Source organism: Cervus elaphus, chromosome 24 (genome assembly GCF_910594005.1).
Source record: "Cervus elaphus chromosome 24, mCerEla1.1, whole genome shotgun sequence".
NCBI lineage: Eukaryota > Metazoa > Chordata > Mammalia > Artiodactyla > Cervidae > Cervus > Cervus elaphus.
The window spans coordinates 62,510,962-62,531,265 of NC_057838.1; the positions used below are offsets into that span (position 1 = coordinate 62,510,962).

At 47.8% G+C, this 20,304-nt stretch overlaps 2 protein-coding genes across 10 annotated transcripts in view; one reads left to right on the forward strand and one right to left on the reverse strand.

The window, feature by feature from the left end:
* The first annotated feature begins 487 nt into the window (after positions 1–487).
* The window catches only part of LOC122682837 (nucleoside diphosphate kinase 6), a 33,048-nt gene continuing 13,231 nt past the window's right edge, over positions 488–20,304 (forward strand). Inside the window, exons 1-7 of one of the 9 annotated variants that reach the window (XM_043886075.1) lie at positions 488–751; positions 3,164–3,260; positions 4,651–4,753; positions 5,701–5,740; positions 6,098–6,258; positions 6,575–6,698; positions 8,305–8,672. In XM_043886075.1, coding sequence (XP_043742010.1) covers positions 3,171–3,260; positions 4,651–4,753; positions 5,701–5,740; positions 6,098–6,258; positions 6,575–6,698; positions 8,305–8,335 — 549 coding nt within the window. In that variant the 5' untranslated portion in view covers positions 488–751; positions 3,164–3,170 and the 3' untranslated portion in view covers positions 8,336–8,672. Of the gene's footprint in view, positions 805–858; positions 1,356–3,163; positions 3,261–4,650; positions 4,754–5,700; positions 5,741–6,097; positions 6,259–6,522; positions 7,294–8,304; positions 8,673–12,075; positions 12,104–20,304 lie in introns of those variants that run through there. The other 8 variants (XM_043886071.1, XM_043886069.1, XM_043886074.1 and 5 more) reach the window with 8 other exon arrangements.
* LOC122682838 (cathelicidin-7-like) lies at positions 17,585–19,548 on the reverse strand. The gene is made up of 4 exons (XM_043886076.1): positions 19,313–19,548; positions 18,585–18,692; positions 18,361–18,432; positions 17,585–17,761 (listed from the first exon to the last, which is right to left on the reverse strand). The coding sequence occupies exons 1-4, from the start codon at positions 19,511–19,513 to the stop codon at positions 17,645–17,647; spliced, it is 498 nt and encodes a 165-aa protein (XP_043742011.1). The 5' UTR covers positions 19,514–19,548; the 3' UTR covers positions 17,585–17,644.

Here is a 20,304-nt window from a genome sequence, read left to right on the forward strand (position 1 = left end):
CCTTGCTTGCTACAACCAGAGAAAGCCTGCACAAAGCAAAAAACAAAAAAAGAAGATAAATAAAAAATTAGCCTCATAATGGGTGATTCACCCAACTGAGTTCAGACTCATAACTGGTATAGAATTACTTCAGTCCCACCAAAACCGAATCAAGACACAAGTTCTTGGTCCCCAGCGTCCCTCCAACAGACAAATACTGGGTACCAACGAAGTGCCAGGCACTACCCTAGGCCAAAAATAAAAGAGAGCGAGTCGGGCAAAGACCACTGTGGCTGCACTACCGGCGGCCCCGCTCACTGTCTGGCTGCCACCCTGAAACGCCCATTCTGTCCTCTCTGAGGTCCTCTCTGAGGTCCTCTCTGAGGTCCTCTCTGAGCCACATGCCCTCGCGGCGCCACCGGGTTGGTCCGCCTTCCCACCTGAGGGCGCCCGAGCCCACCCATCTCCCGCCCAAGACGGCTACGTCACCTCTTTCGTCCCGGAGCAAGGGCGGAAAAGACAACAGGGCCACCGGGAGGCGGGCCCTCCTGCTGCTGGACACCCCGGACTGGCTGGCACAGCACGGGCTGCACAGCAAGGACCCCGAAGAGGGCTGCCCGGTCGAATGCCTAAAGGACCCCGCTTGGCCCGAAAGGCTAGCTATCGCAGTGCCTGGTGGCCGGGCCCCGCGGCGGGAGGACCAGGTGACTCGTATCCGAACTCCACCCGGGGCTCCCAAATAGCCCAGACTCTGGAGCGGATTTAGGCCTCGGTACAAAGGGCCGAAACCGCGGGGCTGCAGTCCTGGAGAAATGGGAGAGCAGGGTGGGGAAGAGGGCGGTTTCTACAACTGAGGCTGTGAGCTTGGGGGACTGGAGGGCGGGGCTTCAGGTTTTGGAGGCAGAAAGCCGAGGTGATGATGAGCTTGGGAGGACGGAGAGCGTGGCTAGCACCCTCCAGAAGCGGAGAAATAGGAACCTCCGTTGTGGAGGCAAATGCCCAGGGAATTTCTAAAACTTATAAGTCTCTAAAGGAGCGACTTTTATGTTGAGCAAGTTTCCCGACCTGTTCCTCTTTGTTGTAAACCAGTATTCAAGACAAGCATGACTTGACTGGCATTAGAAAAGGAACCATGCCCTCCCCTGGATAGCCTCTAGCATTCTGGCCTTGGAATAGCTGAATCACTCATTCACTGATTGATTCAACAAATACAGTTGAGAGCCATGTGTGTGCTAGGCGCTCTGCAGTACAGAGGATACAGTGGTATGCAGAACAGGTCTGTGCTTTCATGGAGCTGATCTTCTAGTGGGGAAGAGATAAGTGAAGAAGACATGTAAGGAGCCATGAGAGTGGGGAAGCGAACTAAGATCTAGTGGGTGAGTATGAGGTCATCAGCGGGAACACATTCTGGACTGTGAAAACTCTGGCTGTCGGGCCAGAAAGTCTTGGAGCTGCAAGGCCCATGAGGCTGGAGCTGCAAGGCCCATGAGGCTGGAGCAAAAGGTGTATGGAGTTCTAGATGAGGGATCAGATCATACAAAGCCTAGTAGGACATAAGGCTTTCAGGTTTTATTGTAAAAGCAGGGTACACTATGAAGGGTTAAGGAGGGAAATGAAATGATCAGGTTTGCATTTTATTTCAATGGCTATTGTGTGGAGAACAGATTGTAGAGGGTAGCAAGAGTAGAAACTGGAAGATCATTAAAGAGGCTGTTGCACAAGTCCAGGGAGGGTTGATGATGTTTTGGACTGGGGTGATGGCAGCTGAGAAGGAGAGAATTGTATGGATTGGAAGGATACTGGCGAGGCAAAACCGCCAGAACTTAGTGATATCGTGGATATGGAGGATGAGGAAGGTGAGGTGACAAGGATATCTCTCCCTAAAAATATGACAAGATTCTGCTCACTTTTGGATTACTCACCACCTGGGATGTTAGGGAAACTGGGTTGGCTGATCTTGTACTGGTTAGGCTGCAGTTAGCTTTGTGGATCGACTGGAGCATCAGCCTGAATGCTATAGAAAGGGCATGAGTGGGAAAGACCTTGGCAGTGTTTCTCTGTTTGGGCCAGACCCTAGCACTGCCTTTAATGTGCCACTTTCGGGCTAAGAGAAATAACATGGTTGTCCAGACACTGTCTGTGTGTGTGTTTGTGGAAGCCTTCTCTATTTACTGGCAAATTTAGAGGTTCCACCCAGATAATCTTTGAGACCTAGCGTTAGACCTGCAGAGATGATCAGTTTCTTACATGTAAATAGAATTTCAAAGTTGGAAGAGATCTCAAGTTTTCTTGGTCCAGTTTAAAATACTTTTGTTTTTTATAGCATTTCCATAATTATTTATAGAGCTCATACACCATGATTAGCCTGTAGATATACAAAGATAAATAGAATAAGACTATATAGGTTCATTTACAATAGAATTGATTGTTTTTGTGCCAGGCAGTTTCAGCTACTTCAGATACAAATAGAGTACAAGTTGTCTTTGACCTTCAAGTTGCATGTCTGCAAGCCTTGCCATGGTGAAGGACAGGGAAGCCTGCCGTGCTGCAGTCCATGGGGTCACAAAGAGTCAGACACAACAACTGAACAACAAGCCTTGCCATTGAGGACAGCAAATGTATTAAAGGGTTTGATTGGCCAGGGTAGATCCTGACTTATCTGTAACATTAGATAAGAAATCATATGTATCCAGCAGATTTTAGGCAGGGGGTTGGAGGGTGGGTGAGAGGGGGATGGTATCCTGGCAACATCCCAATTCTTGTCCATCCAGTCTTGCAATTCTAGAATTCATGGGAAAGCCCTGTGTGACCATACCCTTGTGGCTAGACTCTATAGGAATGTAAATTGTAAATCCTCTGTAAAACACAAAAGATAGGAAGGGAAGGGAGTACTGGCAGAGACAGGTCATGTTTCAACTTGAACTTCTGAATGGGTCATTCCTTTGCAGGGTTACAGTTGCATTAACAAGATTATGTCCCCCAGTGGGCAACTTGAAGGCCCCTGTACTAGTCCTTTCCCTCAATCCCATGATCCCAATGGGCAGTTAAATACTAAGCAACTGTCATCTGCTTGATGAATGTCAGAAGTGAGAGCCCTAGTTGACTTGCAAGACTGCATGGCTCCAGAGTAAGAAGGGTGGGGAGGATAACACTGATGAGTCTCTAATCTGGCTCTCTGGTGCAGGAGGGAGATGACCTCGATCTTGCGGAGCCCGCAGGCTCTCCAGCTCACTCTGGCCCTCATCAAGCCTGATGCAGTTGCTCACCCCCTGATTCTGGAGGTAAGAACACATCCTAAGCCTCTACTGTATGCCCTGGGCATTGCTTCTGTTTCAGCTGCCACAGGGCCATTTGTGAAGACTGACAACACAGTCCAGTGCTAGATGGTGTGGAGGCAAAGCTAGATGTCGTGGATGCTGACCCCAAGGAAACTAAAAATCTGTTGGAGAACTGAGGCAGATATAAAATATAACCACTGGTAGTCCAGTGCTGAAGAATCCGCCTTGATGCAGGGAACATAGGTTTGATCTGTGATCAGAGAACTAAGATCCCACTGAGACTGGGGAACTAAGATGGGGCAACTAAGCTCACGTGCCACAACTACTGAAGGCCACGGGCCACAGCAGATGATTCTGCATGAAGCAATGAAGATCCTGCGGGCTGCAACTTAGATCCCAGGCTGTGTGCTGTGCTTAGTCACTCAGCCCTGTCCGACTGTCTGCAGCGCCATGGACTATAGCCCCCAGGCTCCTCTGTCCATGGGAATTCTCCAGACAAGAATACTGGAATGGGTTTCTATGTCCTCATCCAGGGGATCTTCCCAACCCAGCAATGGAATCCTGGTCTCCCACCTTGCAGGCAGATTCTTTAAACACATACAGCCAAAGAAACAAATAAATAAAATATTTAAAAAAAAATTAAGGAAAGGCTCTAATACAGTAAGAAGAATCAAACCTCAAGACAGTGTGTGTATGCTAGTTGTCTATTGCGTATGTGCTCAGTCGTGTCTGGCTCTTTGCAACTCCATGGATTATAGCGTGCCAGGATCCTCTGTCCATGGAATTTTCCAGGCAATAAGACTGGAGTGGGTTGCCGTTTCATCCTCCACGGGATGTTCCTGACCCAGAATTCAAACCCTTGTCTGCTGTGTCTCCTGCATTGCAGGCAAATTCTGTACCACTGCACCACCTGGGAAGGCCCAGTTCTCTATTGCTGCATAACGAATTACCACACACTTAGCAGCTTAAAACAGCATTCATTACCTCACAGTTCTAGAATGTAGAGGTCGTAGGTTTGGCTGAGGGCTAGGTTCTCGCCTTAGGGTTTCACAAAGCTGAAGTCCAGGTATCAATTGACTGGGTCCTTATCTCCAGGGTGTGGGGAAGAATCCATTTTGAAGCTCATTCGGAATGGCTGAATTTGATTTCTGGGACTATAGGACTGAGGTCCCCATGTCCTAGCTGGCCTTCAGGTGGGGACTATCATTTTTAGTGACCACTCACATTCCTCATACATGACTTACTCCCATCTTCAAGATAGCAACAGGGAGTCTCTTTTCTTCAAGTTTTAGGCTGTAAAGTTTCCCCAGGAGTCTTTTGGTTAGCCTGTGTCTCCTGTTCAGTCAGATGCTCCCTGTCACTGACTTTTATCTTTGGAATGGCATTCATCCAGGCTGTTCATCAGCAGATTCTGAGCAACAAGTTCCTTATTGTGCGAATGAGAGAACTTCTATGGAGAAAGGAAGACTGCCAGAAGTTTTACCGAGAGCATGAAGGTAGGAGCCAAGCGTCCTCTGAGCAGGAGGCTTCTCTATCCCTGGAAAGATTTTACCGACACCCAAGTCAGGTTCGCACTGACGTCAGTTCGGTCACTCTGTGTGTCTGACTCTTTGTGACCCTATGGACTGCAGCATGCCAGGCTTCCCTGTCCATCACCAACTCCTGGAGCTTGCTCAAAGTCATGTCCATTGAGTGGGTGATGCCATCCAACCATCGCATCCTCTGTCGCCCCTCCTCCTCCTGCCTTCAGTCCTGGCATCAGGGTCTTTTCCAATGAGTCAGTTCTTCACATCAGGTGGCCAAAGTATTGGAGTTTCAGCATCAGTCCTTCCAATGAACATTCAGGACTGACTTCCTTTAGGATTAAGTGGTCTGATCTCCTTGCAGTGCAAGGGACTCTCAGGAGTCTTCTCCCAACACCACAGTTCAAAAGCATCAATTCTTCGGCATTCAGCTTTCTTTATAGTCCAACTCTCACATCCATACATGACTACTGTACTTACTAACTGTAAAATTCAGCCAGTCTTCTAAAGAGTGGGTTGATAACACGAACTTTTCATGATTACCAATGTTTTTAAAATATTTTCTAGGAGGGTCCTACCTCATGGTACCAACAAGAAATTTATATCCTGATAATATCACTAGTTAACAAAAAACTCTGTCAAATACTCTCCAAAGGCTCATGATTTCATTTCATTTCCCAGCAACCCCATGAGGTAGCTATTATGTCCCCAGCACACAGATTAGGAAACTAAGTTAGGGAAGTTATTGATTTACCCGAAACTACACAGGTGGTAAGTTGGAGAGCCTGGGTTCAGACCCAGGTAAGTCAGACTCCCTGTTCCTTTCTCGAAAGCAGTGATTCTTCCCTCCTCTACGGAGGCAGGAGTATAAAAAATTCTCTTGGCACTGGTGTCTTAATGGAGGTCCTCTCTCCTTTCAGGACGTTTTTTCTATCAGCGGCTGGTGGAGTTCATGGCCAGGTATTTCTCATTTTGGTTCCAACATCTTCATCCACTGACTTATTTCCCCTGCCCCCCTAAGTAGATTTATTAATTTTATTTGCCACTCTTTAAAGTTGTAAGCAGTGTTGAGGGTCTGAAGAAACATGGGTTTGGGCCGAGACTGACCCCATGGCCACCTGTTCTGAGGTGCTTACTGATCTAGGGGCTGTAGAAGAGTCTTGTTGAATGCTTCCTAACAACTCTGCTGTCTCAGTGGCCTTCTGTCACCTCTTTGACGCAGTACTCAGCTAGAAAGGCAAGGGGACTCTCAGGATGTCCAGTGTGCCCTCGTGAACCCAGAGCCAGATTCCTGACATGTGCTCCCCTGGTTCACAGTGGGCCGATCCGAGCCTACATCCTCGCCCACAAGGACGCCATCCAGCTCTGGAGGACCGTGATGGGACCCACCAGAGTGTTTCGGGCACGCCACGTGGCCCCAGATTCAATTCGTGGGAGTTTTGGCCTCACCGACACCCGTAACACAACCCACGGCTCAGGTGAGGCTGCCTCCTGTGTCCACAGTATTCAAAGGGAATTTGGTTCAAGGACGCTGGGCAGGCTGGGTGGTGGGGTTGAAAGGCAGGTCCCCCAGGGAGCTTTCCTCCCAGTTGGGTTTCTGGCCCTTTGTGGTGACCTCGGCAGATGTGGCCCAGGACGTAGGGGTGGGAGAAGTACAGGCTCTGAAGCTGATTATGACTGCTTCTTGCGTCTACCCTGCACTCCCTATGAGAACCCCTTCTCTTCCTCTCCTCCCCTTACAGACTCAGTGGTTTCAGCCAGTAGAGAGATTGCAGCCTTCTTCCCCGATTTCAGTGAACAGCGCTGGTACGAGGAGGAGGAGCCCCAGTTGCGCTGTGGCCCTGTGCACTACAGTCCCGAGGGTGGCATCCACTTTGCTGCTCCAGCAGGAGGCCCGGGGCCAGCCTGACACAGGCCTGTGAGTGTGTGAAGACTGCAGCATCGCCCAACCTTCTCCACAGACCTCTGGTCCCAGAGCAGTCTTCTAGGACCAGGGAGGCGAGGGCTGCTTGCGCCATCTCTGCTGGGCACCACCACCTGCATGAGGGTTAAGCTCCTCACTGCCACCTCTTCTAGAATCTACTATCTACCTCATCTCTGGAATGTTCATGGCTGGTTCAGAGGAATGATGGCTCAGCTTTTTTCTGAGAACTGTTCATCATTTTCAAGGAGAAGCTCGCCCAGCTGACTTGCCTGAAAAATGCAGTGACTCTCTATTATCACGTTTGGTCTGTTTTCCTTAATAAAAGTCAGTATGCTACTGAATAAAGGCTGGGAGCACTACTCGGTGCTCTCTCTCTAACTGGAGCGTTTGAACCTGTCCTAAGTCAAGTTTCTGGTCTATGCTAAGTGAAGACAGAGTCAAAATCTCCCAGGAGGTTCACGTGGCATACAGCTTATGTAGAGCACAAAGGCCCCTGGCATAGGCCTGCATCCTGGACGAAGGGGCACCTTTGGTTTGAGCAAAAATATGTCTGCCAGTAGTGGCATATTGTTATGACTTTTTTTTTTTCTGATTTGCACAGAGCCACTAAAGGCAGCCATGTCTCTGCTGTAGCTGAGGATGACAGTTACCTACTATGCAAAACCACCTCAAGATTTCATGGCTTAAAATAATGATGACTGAACTTGTCTATATGTCTGTGGATCAGCTGGGTGATTCTGCTGGGCTCACTTGGATGCACATGGCTGCGTTCAGCAGTTGGGTCCAGCGTGGTCTTTCCTCCTGAGCTGCTGCTTTGCATGGTTATTTCACGGTTCCAAGAAAACAGGCCTCCATTCACGAGCTTATCGAGCTTCTGCTTGGGTCATGTTTGCTGGTACCCCACTGTGAAAGGCAAGTCACATGGCCAAGCCCAGAGTCCATGTGGGAAGCAACTGCGCAGGGCACAGATGCAGGGAGGTGTGAATCACGAGGGAGCGTTACCATGACAATCTACAATCTGAAAGTGAACAGGCTTGAATTTATATAGAGAACTTATGGAAACAAATATTTGCACAAGCCAGGAAAAGACAGAAATAGCCAGAGAAGGACGGCTGAAGCCTTGCCCACATACTTGCCCTCATCAGGCTCCTCTCCTGAGTGTGTCCTCTGGTGTGTGTTGAGGAATGTCTTGTGACTAGGCCCCACCCACACTCCCTGTGAACAAAAGGCTTCTCACCTGAAGGTGTCCTCAGGTGTGATTTCTCCCTAAAGTCTTGGCCACAGTTCCTGCACACATAAGGTTTATGCCCTCTGTGAATCCTCTGGTGCTTAACGAGGGCTGACTTTTCACTAATACCTCACCCACACAGCACGCACACAAAGGGCTTCTCCCTTGTGTGTGTCCTCTGATGCAGTGTGACTTGAGGCTAAAAGCACACATAAACCTTCTCCCCGGAGTGTGTACTCTGGTGGTTTTAAGGGGTGACATCTAAAAAGCCTGGCCCATGCTCCCTACGTATTTAAGGCTTTTCCCTGTGTGTCCTCTGATGTCTGATGAATGTGACTTCTGACTAAAGCTTCACCAACACTTTGCACACAGATGTTCCCTCCCCATGACAGCCTGCATCTGAAGAAGTTTGACTTCTGGCTAAAATCCAGTCCACACTCTCCACACCGGACTGCTCCAGATCCTGAGATTCTACCCTCTCCAGAACATTGTTTCCCCAGAGCTTACCTTCTGGGCTGGACTGCGCTGCACCTTCAACACAGTTGCCTCCCTGAGAGTTTACTGGTGGTCCCTGGGGTGGGCTAGAGAAAAGCACTGAAGATCTGCTGTCATGGGTCAGTTCCGTTCAGTTCAGTTGCTCAGTCGTGTCTGACTCTGCGACCCCATGAACCACAATACACCAGGCCTCCCTGTCCATCACGAACTCCCTGAGTCCATGCAAACCCATGTCCATTGTGTCGGTGATGCCATTCAACCATCTCATCCTCTGTCGTCCCCTTCTCCTGCCCTCAATCTTTCCCAGCATCTGGGTCTTTTCAAATGAGTCAGCTCTCCATATCAGGTAGCCAAAGTATTGGAGTTTCAGCTTCAACATCAGTCCCTCCAATGAACACCCAGGACTGATCTCCTTTAGGATGGACTGGCTGGATCTCCTTGCAGTCCAAGGGACTCTCAAGAGTCTTCTCCAACACCACAGTTCAAAAGCATCAATTCTTCAGTGCTCAGCTTTCTTCACAGTCCAACTCTCCCATCCATACATGACTACTGGAAAAACCATAGCCTTGACTAGACGGACCTTTGTTGGCAAAGTAATGTCTCTGCTTTTTAATATGCTGTCTAGGTTGGTCATAACTTTCCTCCCAAGGAGTAAGTGTCTTTTAATTTCATGGCAGCAGTCACCATCCGCAGTGATTTTGGCGCCCAGAAAAATAAAGTCAGCCACTGTTTCCACTGTTTCCCCATCTATTTGCCATGAAGAAATGGGACTGGATGCCACGATCTTAGTTTTCTGAATGCTGAGCTTTAAGCCAACGTTTTCATTGTCTTCTTTCACTTTCATCAAGAGGCTCTTTAGTTCTTCTTCGCTTTCTGCCATAGGGGTGGTGTCATCTGCATATCTGAGTTTATTGATATTTCTGGCAATATTGATTCCAGCTTGTGCTTCCTCCAGTCCAGCGTTTCTTATGATGTACTCTGCATATAAGTTAAATAAGCAGGGTGACAATATATAGCCTTGTCGTACTCCTTTTCCTATTTGGAACCATTGGTCCAAATTGGTACATTGGTACTTTGAAAAAAAGAAAAAAAAAAGCAAAGGGTAGAGCCCCTCCCTCTTTGATGTTCTGCTTTGCCCACCACCACCCCTCCCCACAGTCGTTTTCATCAGAATGTTGTTGCTGCTACTGCTGCTGCTCAACTGGGCAAGCATCTCCTGGTTGGTGTTGATTTCCTGCACATGAAACTGGAAATAGGATGACTGCAGAGATCACGCTGGCTGAGAATCTGCTCCCTGCCAGAGGACAGAGAGGCCAGGGATGGATTTCTGGCTTTAAATCTGAAGAAAGAGTTCAAAGTAGTCACAGGAAGGGTTAGCTAGGCTTTCCCTCCTTGTCATAATGTCTTATAGTCCATTCATCATTCACAACCATTAATGTCTGTCTCTGCAAGGCAAGTTTCACCAGACCTATATTTCCATTCAACCCCTTTTGACTTTTTATTTGGAAATAATTTCAAACGTACAGAAAAGTTGCAAGAATAAGGACAGTACACAGAACAGCCCTGTACCCTTTACCCAAACTACCTATTGCTAAAATTTCTGTTATATATGTGTATGTACACATATATGTACATACATTTTTTAAATCAATACATACATAAATACTCTTTACCTATAAATAATTCATTGTGTGCCTGACAAAAGTAAAGATATTCTTTTTCATAACCATAATACAGTTATCAACTCCAGTAAATTTAACATTTATATAATACTTTAACAACTATCAGGGCTTCCATGATAATAAAGAATCTGCCTGCAATGCAGGAGACCCCGGTTCAATTCCTGGGTCAGGAAGGTCCCCTGGAGAAGGCATAGGCTACCCACTCCAGGCTACCCATTCTGGCCTAGAGAATTCCATGGACTAGTCCATGGGGTTGCAAAAAGTTGGACATGACTGAGCAACTTTCACTTTAACGTAATGACTATCATATGTATTCCAGTTGTCAGCTGATCCAATAATATCCTTTATAGCATTTTCCCTACAGTACAGAATGGTCTACAATCATATTAAAATTAGTTATGTTTCCTTAGTTTCCGTTAGTGTCTCTTTCATAAGGTTGGCATTTCAGAAGAACAGAGTTCTTTTTTCAGAGAATCTTTCTCATGTTTAGAATATGTATAGAACATTCCTGACATTTTCCGATGACTAGGTTCAGATTATGTACCACAGTCAAATTTTTTTTTTTTTAGGATTTACTTATTTTATTTTTAAGCTGTGGTGGGTCTTTGTTGCTGCTTTTGTTGCTGCACACAGGCTTTCTCTAGTGGTCATAAACAGGGGCTACTCTTCATTGCAGGGTGGTGGGCTTCTCATTGTGGCGGCTTCTGTGTTGCAGAGCATGGCCTCTCGGCATGCAGGCTTCAGTAGTTGCAGTGCATGGGCTCAGCAGTTGCAGCTTGCGGGCTCTAGAACACAGGCTCAGTAGTTGTGACACACAGGCTTACCTGCTCTGCGACATGTGGGATCTTTTGGACCCGGGATTGAACCAGTGTCCTTTGCATCACAAGGCGGGTTCTTAATCACTGGAGCACCCTTTTGTCAATTTTTACTTATTATATCTTTATTTGAATCAAGCAAAAAAAAAAAAAAAAACAAAACCCACAGTTGAACCTATTATTCTATATATTATGCCAATAAGCAATCTTCCAAGTATACATCAGAGGCATCATCAGCTTTGTAAGTATCTGCACTTAAACTGGCACAACTGAGCGACTTCACTTTCACTTTTCACTTTCATGCATTGGAGAAGGAAAGTATTCTCCAGTATTCTTGCCTGGAGAATCCCAGGGACAGAGGAGCCTAGTGGGCGGCCATCTACGGGGTCGCACAGAGTTGGACACGACTGAAGCAACTTAGCAGCAGCAGCAGCAGCAGCAGCACCACTTATACTAAAATTACCTTCTAGGCCATAACCAGTTACACTAACACATGAGTTACAATGATTTGTTTCCAACAAGAGAGAACAATCTTCATGATGAATATGAGAATGTTCTTTGTGACTTTTTCTCTGAAGAGAAAGAGTGGATATACACAGGAGTCACTCCATCTGGATGTCTCTAATACAGAAGACAGTAGAGAATAGTGGCTAACCAGAGCATATGTGAAACCTCATTTGAATTTCCCCATTCATTATCTGTCCAACTTCACTGACTCTCACAGGACAGAAGGAAGCATGACTAAGACATGTTGCTGTAGAGGGTCTACTGAGCCCAATCAAGTCAGGACCCGCCCTGATCCCAAGGAAGTACTCTCTGCAGCCATGAGAGTTCTGTTCTGGGATCAGGAATAGAATGGATCGGAGCAGGTGACTAAAGCTAATTCCAGTCTCTTCCTTCTTTATCGCACATTTCTAATAAAACTGTTCACTTTATTCAAGAATGTATACGTATGCAGGACTTCCCTGGTGGTCCAGTGGCAAAGAATCCACTTGACGATGCAGGGACATGGGTCTGATCCTCGGTGGGAAGATTCCCCATGCTGTGAGGCAACTAAGCCCATGTGCGACAACCACTGAGCCCGTGCTCTAGAGCCTGGGAGCTCCAACTACTGAAGCCTTGACCCTAACCCGTGTGCCTGTGCTCCACAGTAAGAGAAACCACCGCGATGAGAAGTCCATGCACCGCAACTAGAGAGGAGCCCCCGCTCACTGCCACTGGAGAAAGCCCACGCAGCAATGAAGACCTAGTGCAACCAAACATAAATGAATATATATATATCCGTAATGTTCAGAGTAAAAGCCAAGCCCTGAGTGGCCCACTAGGTTCCACATTCTTTCATAACCTACTGGCTTTCTGACTCCATCTGTACTCTGCCCTTCGTTCACTCCAGTCTGAGCTGCATTGACCTCTGTCCTGCTGCTGTGCAGACTGGGTCCTATGTCTGGAACACCCTTCTCCCAGATATACTACTGGTGTATCCCAAGGACACAGAACTGGACTTAACATTTAATAGTTAATAAACACTTTTGAGTGAACGAGTGATAGGAGCAGAGTTAATTAAGAACGAACGTGAAAAGTTAGACAGAAGACAGACACATGTTCTGTTCTCAACACTGTTAGAATCAAAGGCTCCTTGTCATAGTCTATGTTTTGTAACATCTCATTTACTGTCTTGAAATGAGATTCATATTGAATAAAATGTCCCCATACACAGCATTTAAAAAATAGTGCCCTAACCAAAATATAAACGAGAAATAAAGGAAAGTAATTGACAACAAAATACTATGCTTTTCAATATGAATTTCTTGGAAGGACTACACCAGGAGACAGTGAACCAATCAGATGCTTATAGCTATAGGCAGGTCACAGTTACAAACGGAGACAGACATGGACGTGCCTTACTGATGACGTGTGCGTTCTACAGATGACAGACACAGGTGTGCTATATGGCTGGTAACTCAAACACTACAACCAGCAATGCCACTGGTGATATAATGTTTTTCTTTTTTTTTTTTCCCAGCTATGCCAAGCAGTGTGTGGGGTCTTAGTTCCCAATCAGGGACTGAGTAAGGGCCATGGCAGTAAAAGCACCCAGCCCTAAGCACCAGACCACCAGGGAATTGCCATGCTTTTCATATTGATGAATACTTCTTGATAAAGTTCAAAACTATTCTCCCCTTGATTTGCAATCTACTATGTGAAAACTACTTTACAATATTATCTAAAGTAGATTTATATTCTAGATTCAAAGCATTATAAATAGATCCGTGGCCTGGAGAGGAAAAAAAAAAACAGAAGAGGGCTGATGAATTGATACAAGCTTAAGAAACATTTTTTTAAAAAGCAGTATGTGGATCTTGTCTAGATCCTGCTTCAAATTTGCAAAACACTTTGAGATGATCAGGTAAATTTGAACACAGACCAACTATTAGAAAAGACTAACGCACTACTGATAATGTGGTTATATGTGTTTTTAAAAAGCCCTCATTTGTTAGCTACATTGTGATATATTTAGGAGTGATACGTCACATTATTTGGGATTTGTTTTAAATAATCCAGCAGTAAAAGAAAAAAAGATATACAGAGAAGGAAGGATAAATCAAATGTAGCAAAACAGTATAAAGCCTGAAATGGATCCAATATGATCCAAAGTTTCCATGTAAAAGATTAATTTATTAACACCTTGAGGTAATATACTTCTCAGAATCAATGAAATGCATGACCATATCGACAGAGAAGAAGACCACCAGGTGAAACAAGATAAAAACAAGACCAAATGACACTGGCTAGCTGAATGCAAAATTAAACGGGTGAGTCATCACTGAGACACACGGAGAAACTAGGTGAGGGATGTAAATGGAGTGAAGTGGAGCCAATAAAACTGATGAAAGCAGTTCAAAAGAGATATAAGCCGAAAAGAATAGAACAAATCAGAACTATTAATTCATAGCTATGCCAAATAGAGAAAAACCTTAAAAAAGCTTCTGACAGAAACTGACGTGCAGCTCGCAAAATAGCAGTCTTAAGAACTCAGGAATATCCAGAATAATTTTGTGTCTACCGATGGAGACAAATAGTCAGTTTCAAGTTTTCAATAAATGAACAAATGTAAGATTTATGATATCACTTTGTTGTTTAGTCGCTAAGTCCAACTCTTTGTGACCCTGTAGACTGTAGAGCTTATAAACCACAAAACTGGTGACTTCCTTGGTGGTCCAGTGGTTTAGAATCTGCCTTGCAATGCAGGGGACTCAGGCTCAATCCCTGGTCAGGGAACTAAGATCTCACCTGCCGTGGAGCAACTAAGCGTCTGCCGCAACGAAAACCCAGTGCAGTCAAAGTAAAATAATGATAATAAAAAGAGTCAGTTAAAAAAATACACAAAACTGATAGGTTTAATTATACTTTAAGATTTTTAACTCGTAGGGCTCAGAGGGGGCCTCTTTTAATACTTTCCTCTCCTCCTTGCTCTCTGTACTCCGATCACACTGGTCTCCCTACTTCCCTATCTCGGGGTCTCAGCGCTAGTTGTTTCCCTGCCTGGAAGAGTCTCCCACCACACCCACACATCTACCTTCCTTACCTCTCGCAATCTTCTGCTCACACATAGTTCCTCACAGAAGCCAACCCTGATCGCCCAACTCTGCCTCTACACCCTGGCACTCTGGATCCCCCTTGTTCTGCTCTACTTATATATTTGTACATATGATACTTAGTATATTTTCCCCCCGCCCTCATGATCCAGGTCACTCATAGGTGGGTCATATCTACAATTCTTAATGCAGAGGAAGAAGGATGAATGGCTGGCTGGATGGATGGGTGGAACGAAGGACAACCTAACTGTAGTATGTGGCACATATGGCATTTCAAGTCAATGAGAAAACAATGCCTCTTCAATAATTGGTGAGCACAAACTACAAACTACATGGCAGTTCAGCATATATTAAAATTGCAAACGTGACTTCTAAAACCATTAAAATCTTCTTAACCTTGGTAGAAAAGAAAACCTGAGTACCAGCAGGCATTTGGTTGTGACAGATGCATCCTCCTGCCATCTCATGTTCTCAGGTCACCATCAGGTCCTGAGTTTTCTCTCTGCAGCACAACCCAACCCAGGAAGGTGCCTGGTGGCTAGGGAAGAGGGGCTGAAAAAGCCATTCTGCGGGAACCTCCAACAGAAATATTAAATGTGGTAGACCAGACCCCCTCAGACAAGACAGGGTAAGAATGCCCTCCAAACACATCAGCTCCTCTAGGAAGCGTCCCCAAGAGCCCAGGAACGATCTGCCACATGCAGAAATAGCCCTTCTCCAAGTACATCGCTATCCAAGAGTAATATAGAAGCTACAGTGCCAACCACATATGTAATGTTAAATTTCCAGGACTACCCTGGTGGTCCCACGGATAAGACTCTGATTCCACTGAGGGGACACGGCTTCCATCCCTGGTCTGGGAACTAAGATCTCGGACTCACGGATGCCACACGGCACCACCGAGGAAAAAAAAATTCCATAGCAGCCATCTCAAATAGTTGTTTAAAAGGTGAAATTAATTTTATGGGCTTCCCAGGTAGCTCAGACAGTAAAGAATCTGCCTGCAATGCGGGAGACCCCAGTTGGATCCCTGGGTTGGGAAGATCCCCTGAAGAATGGAATGACAACCCACTCCAGTATTCTTGCCTGGAGAAATTTCGTGGACAGAGAAGCCTGGGGGACTACAGTCTTAGGCGTCCCAAAGAGTCGGACAACACTGAGTGACTAACTTCACTTCTTCAACCCAACATATCTAAGATATTATCATTTCAACACATATGCAATGTTAAAAGGTTATCAAGAGTTTGGATTCTTCCCCCCACCCCCTGTAATCTCTTTGATATCAGAGGTGTTTTGCACACCTACAGCACATTCCAAAAGACATTAAAAAGACAGTTAAAGCGAAATGTAGTCTCAGCAAAATAATCACTTTGTGTCGGGAGCTTTCCCAGTGGCTCAGTTGTAAAGAACCTGCCTCCAATGCAGGACTCACAGGCTTGACCCCCGAGTAGGGAGATTCCCTGGAAAAGGAAATGGTAACCCACTCCAGTACTCTTGCTGGGAGATCTCAGGGAGAGAGGAGCCTGATGGGGTAGAGTCCATGGGGTCGCAAGAGTCGGACGCGACTTAGCGGCTGAACAACAACCTGTGTCCGATGAAAACCAAGTTCTAGACTTCTTCATTCTTCAGTTAGATGTTAATTAACAGGACGTAAGGATGTAGTTCTTCAGTAGCACTCGCCACAATTCAAGCGCTCAATCGCCCGCAGCGGATTTGCCGCCAGAGTGGACAGCCCAGACAGCATCCGGCGTAAGGCGAGGCCGGGGACTCTGGGGAGGTAGCTATAAACCACAAGAACAGGGTAGTGGACAATAAGGGAGGGAACGCCGCCCCACCCACAAGGAAGGCAAGCAGTTGGGAGGGGTGTCGCATCCTCAGCGCGCATCTCCACAACTCCTTAGGGAACCAGCCCCGCGACACCCAGGCCCACGCCAGGTCTGCGCCTGAGGTCCGAACGCCCGGGGAGGAGGTGCGAGAGGCGGGGGCGGGGGGGGGGGGGGCTGTCACTCTCTTCCTGCCTTAGCAGTTGGCCAGCCGGTCCACCTCACACTCCGCGGGCGAGCCCAGGAACTGCTCCCGCGAGGTCCACGTCTGCCACCGGCTGGGCGACTCGGCAGCTGCAAAGTCACCTGCAGTCGCGTCCAGCGACTAAAAGAGAGCGCGGCGCTTCCCCAGCAACGAAAAACGCACAGGCAAGGCAGTGCGTCAGCAGGGAGTGCGTCACGGCGCGGCGCGCAGCCTGCCGGGAAGTGTAGTTTGGGGCCAGAATGCGACTCTACTAGAAGGGATGAACATTGTCCTAGCGCGTTGACCTGCTCAGTTCTCCTCTAGCACGTTTTTTGTTTTTACACCAGTACCCATAAGCAAAACATAGTGTTGTTTCCACGCTTTTAAACATTATATAAGTATCCTTATAACGTATTTGTAGCTTATTTTGTAGTGTTTTTTTTTTTAAATGATAAACGGTAATCCATTTATTTGTGTTCACTGCTGTTTGCTATCTATTGTAGAAACAGACCAATACTCCAATTGGATATTTAATGTGTCTCCTTGCACACCCATGGAGAGTTTCTCTAATTAGCGGTTCACAAACTTTTCGCTGTAATAATCCTTTCACACTCTATAAATATTTCTTCCAGTTTCATTTGAGATATAATTGACATACAGCAATATAAATTTCAAGGGTACAGCATAACGAGTTGACTTACCTATATTGTGAAATGAGTACTGCAGTAAGTTTCCTTAACTTCCATCGTCTCTTAGAGATACAAAAAAACAAATGAGGTCTTCTCCTTTTAATGAGAACTTTCAGGCTCCACTCTCTGAACATCTTTCAAATATATCCGTGTTAGCTATGGTCATCATTACATCCTTGTACCCGCATACTCTCCTGAAAGGACGACAGCCTCACCCATCCGGGAGTTAATAGGAGTGATCTCTGTCTGTCTGTCTGTCTGTCTCTCACACACACATACACTCAGGAGGACTCTCAGAGTTAAGGACCTGGTCCTAGTAAGACTGAGAGGGAAGAGAAGTGAATTTGAATGTTAAGGAAGTTGTTTTCAGAAGAATTTATTTTTCAGGAACCAGAAGTCTGAACCAGGATAACCTGATCCTTAGGACTTCATCCCGGGAAGAAATCTTTGATTCTCTGCCCAGTTCTCTTTACTTTGTCGAGGATTTTCTGCGCACCTCTCCGGATTTTATCCCACAGCCGGCCGAATATCCCCACACTCTGAATCTGTGAACCAGGAGGAAATAGTTGCTTTGGGGGATTGGCTCAGCACTAAAACCAGACCCCTTGCCACTTGAACACTCCGATTCCTGGGCCAAATCAGGAAGCTTGGAGCCCCAGGTTACCTCCCATATGATGTTTGGAGCCTGTGGTTAAATCGCCACACCACAGACAGATAAGGAAACCAAGGTCCCTTAGGTGACAGGGGGCTTCCCAGATCACAAACCCATCCCAACAAAGCTGGAAGAGAACCAGGGTTGAGGGCTCATGACTCGAGTCAATGCCTCTCAAACTTCAGCATCGACAGAATCGCCTGGAGGCTTTGTGAAAATACAAAAGGCTGCCCCCCATCCAGGAATCTGATTCAGGAGGTTTGAGTAGGCCTGCGAATCTGCCTCAATATCAGTTCCCAGTTTGGGACCCCAGTAGGGAATCACTGCTCTAAGGGGCACAGAGCCAGGATTGGAGACCTGGGGCTCGGGGTGGGAGGGGCCAGGGTAGGAGGACCTTTCTCTGCCCTGGATGGGGCAGCGGGTCATTGGTCCATACGAAGTTCCCCAACCCACCCCTCTAGCAGTCCTTGCAGAACAGAAGGGGCCACTTACATCATTACAGGTGATGTCGGAGTCACCCCTGCTCTGGTACAGGGTGACTGTCCCCACACACTGTTTCACCAGCTGGAAAAGAAGGCTTGAGGTCAAACTAGAAACCCCAGGCCATATCTCCCAGCCACACCCCACCTCACCCCAGGGACTGCAATTCTGTCCCAAAAGCCCCCTGTTCAGCTCCCTGAGAAGCATTCTCCTGCTCCTCCAGCCCCCAGGCTCACCCCATTCTCCCTGAAGTCACACTGCTCCAGGGGCTGCTGGCTCGTCCTGGGGCATATGGTCTCCTTCACCCTGAAGCTCACAGGCTTTCGAGCACTGTGGTCCTCCACCTGGTCAAAGATCAAAGTGGCGGGACTGGGCAAGGGCTCATGTTTCCTTCTCTGATCTGTCTCCCCGCCCCCACCCAGACGGCAGCCTCTCCAGCCCCCTGCGTGTCCGGCCCTGGGCTTGGTGCTGGGAGCCCAGGGGAGGGACAGAGACCGTCCCGGCCTCACGGGCTCACAGAGAGCAGGAGTGGACTGCAGAGCAGCGCTGAGGGCAGCGCCTCCCCGCAGAGGGGCTCAGGGAGGTCAGGGCCGCCTGCAGAGAGAGCCCTTGTACCTGGAATCTCCAGGCTGACAGAGGCCTCCCTGGCAGGGAGACACCGCAGTGCAGAGGGGCTTCAGCAGGGACATCACCTCACAGAGCCTGTGACCCCCTCCATCCCTGGAGCTCCCGGAAGTCCTGGGAGGCTGGTGTGCAGGGCGCCTGATCCCACAGCAGAGATGCTAAGGCAGGAACCCTGGGGCTGGGAGGGTCCCAGGTCTGGGAAGGTTTCCTAAAACAGGTGGAAGCCACCTTGAGGGAGAAGTGCCTTCCTGACAGGAGGTACAGCCTGAGTGAAGGGGGCGACAGTGTGGCCAAGGATGTCAGGAGACAGATCCCCTTCCCAGCCCCCTCCCCAACTCACGTCCTGCTCTGGAGGCGGGTCTAGCTCCAGGAGGCGGTAGAGATTAGCTTCTGAGGACTGCTCATTGAACTGATTCACAGCGCGAAGCACAGCTCTCCTGTAGCTGTAGGTCTGGGCGCTGGCCGAGGGCAGCACTAGTCCCAGCAGCAGTAGCCACAGTGACCACCGTCCCAGGGAGAGGCTGGCCCTCTGGGTCTCCATGGTCCCCAAACTGCCTCCTCCCAGCCCGAGGGACCTTTCTTTATGCTCAGCCTGAGCCCTGATGCAAAGGCTCAACCAGGAGTCTTCCTGACCCGCCCCACCCCTGCCCTCCTCCCAGGATGTGAGCTGGACTTGCCTCAGCCCCTGCTGTTGCTTCATGGGATAGCTGGGCAGTGGGCAGGGAGGCCCCTGAGCAAGGTGAAGAAATGGTTTCTCCATCTCCCGGACAATGTCTTGGCCTCTGCTGGGGTCCATGGGAAGTGTCACAGGGAGGCTTGCTCAAGAAGATTGAGTCCTCCAGGAGAGGGAGGGACCACGCACTGTCTACATCTCCTCGGCTTCCCCTCTAAGGTCTCTCAAGATTCAGGGTAAAGGAGTGTATTGCGCACTCCACCTTCAGCTCTCAGTACTGCCTAGGACCCAATAGGGCGTCATTTAATGATGTCTGACAGTACTACTCACACCTTAAGACGTATACACACAGCTTGTCCCTAGGCAGACACACGCCCACACCATCTTTTTCTCTGTGCCCAGGCCCAGGGAGTGAGTTCCATTTCTCCTCTCTCCTGGATTCCTCTTCATTCCTTTTCTCAGTCTACTAATGTCTTGTCCTCAGACCCCACAGAACATGGCCCATTGTCCTGGCCCCTCCCCAGCAGAGCCTCAGGAAGTGTTCCCTACACCACCTCCAACAATTCTTTGCTGGCTTACATCAAGCCCATTGCAGGCTGACCAGCCCTCCCTAGATCCAGAGGCCACACTCAAGCCTTGTCTTATCAGCACAGGTTCTG

What these genes read in the sequence shown, in the direction of transcription:
- LOC122682838 (XM_043886076.1), bottom strand. Translation starts at nt 19,513, where the DNA reads ATGGAGACCCAGAGGGCCAGCCTCTCCCTGGGACGGTGGTCACTGTGG. An exon ending in ACCCGCCTCCAGAGCAGGAC is followed by an intron (nt 18,693 to 19,312) that starts GTGAGTTGGGGA and finishes ATCTTTGACCAG; the next exon opens with GTGGAGGACCACAGTGCTCG. An exon ending in GTGACTTCAGGGAGAATGGG is followed by an intron (nt 18,433 to 18,584) that starts GTGAGCCTGGGG and finishes CTTCTTTTCCAG; the next exon opens with CTGGTGAAACAGTGTGTGGG.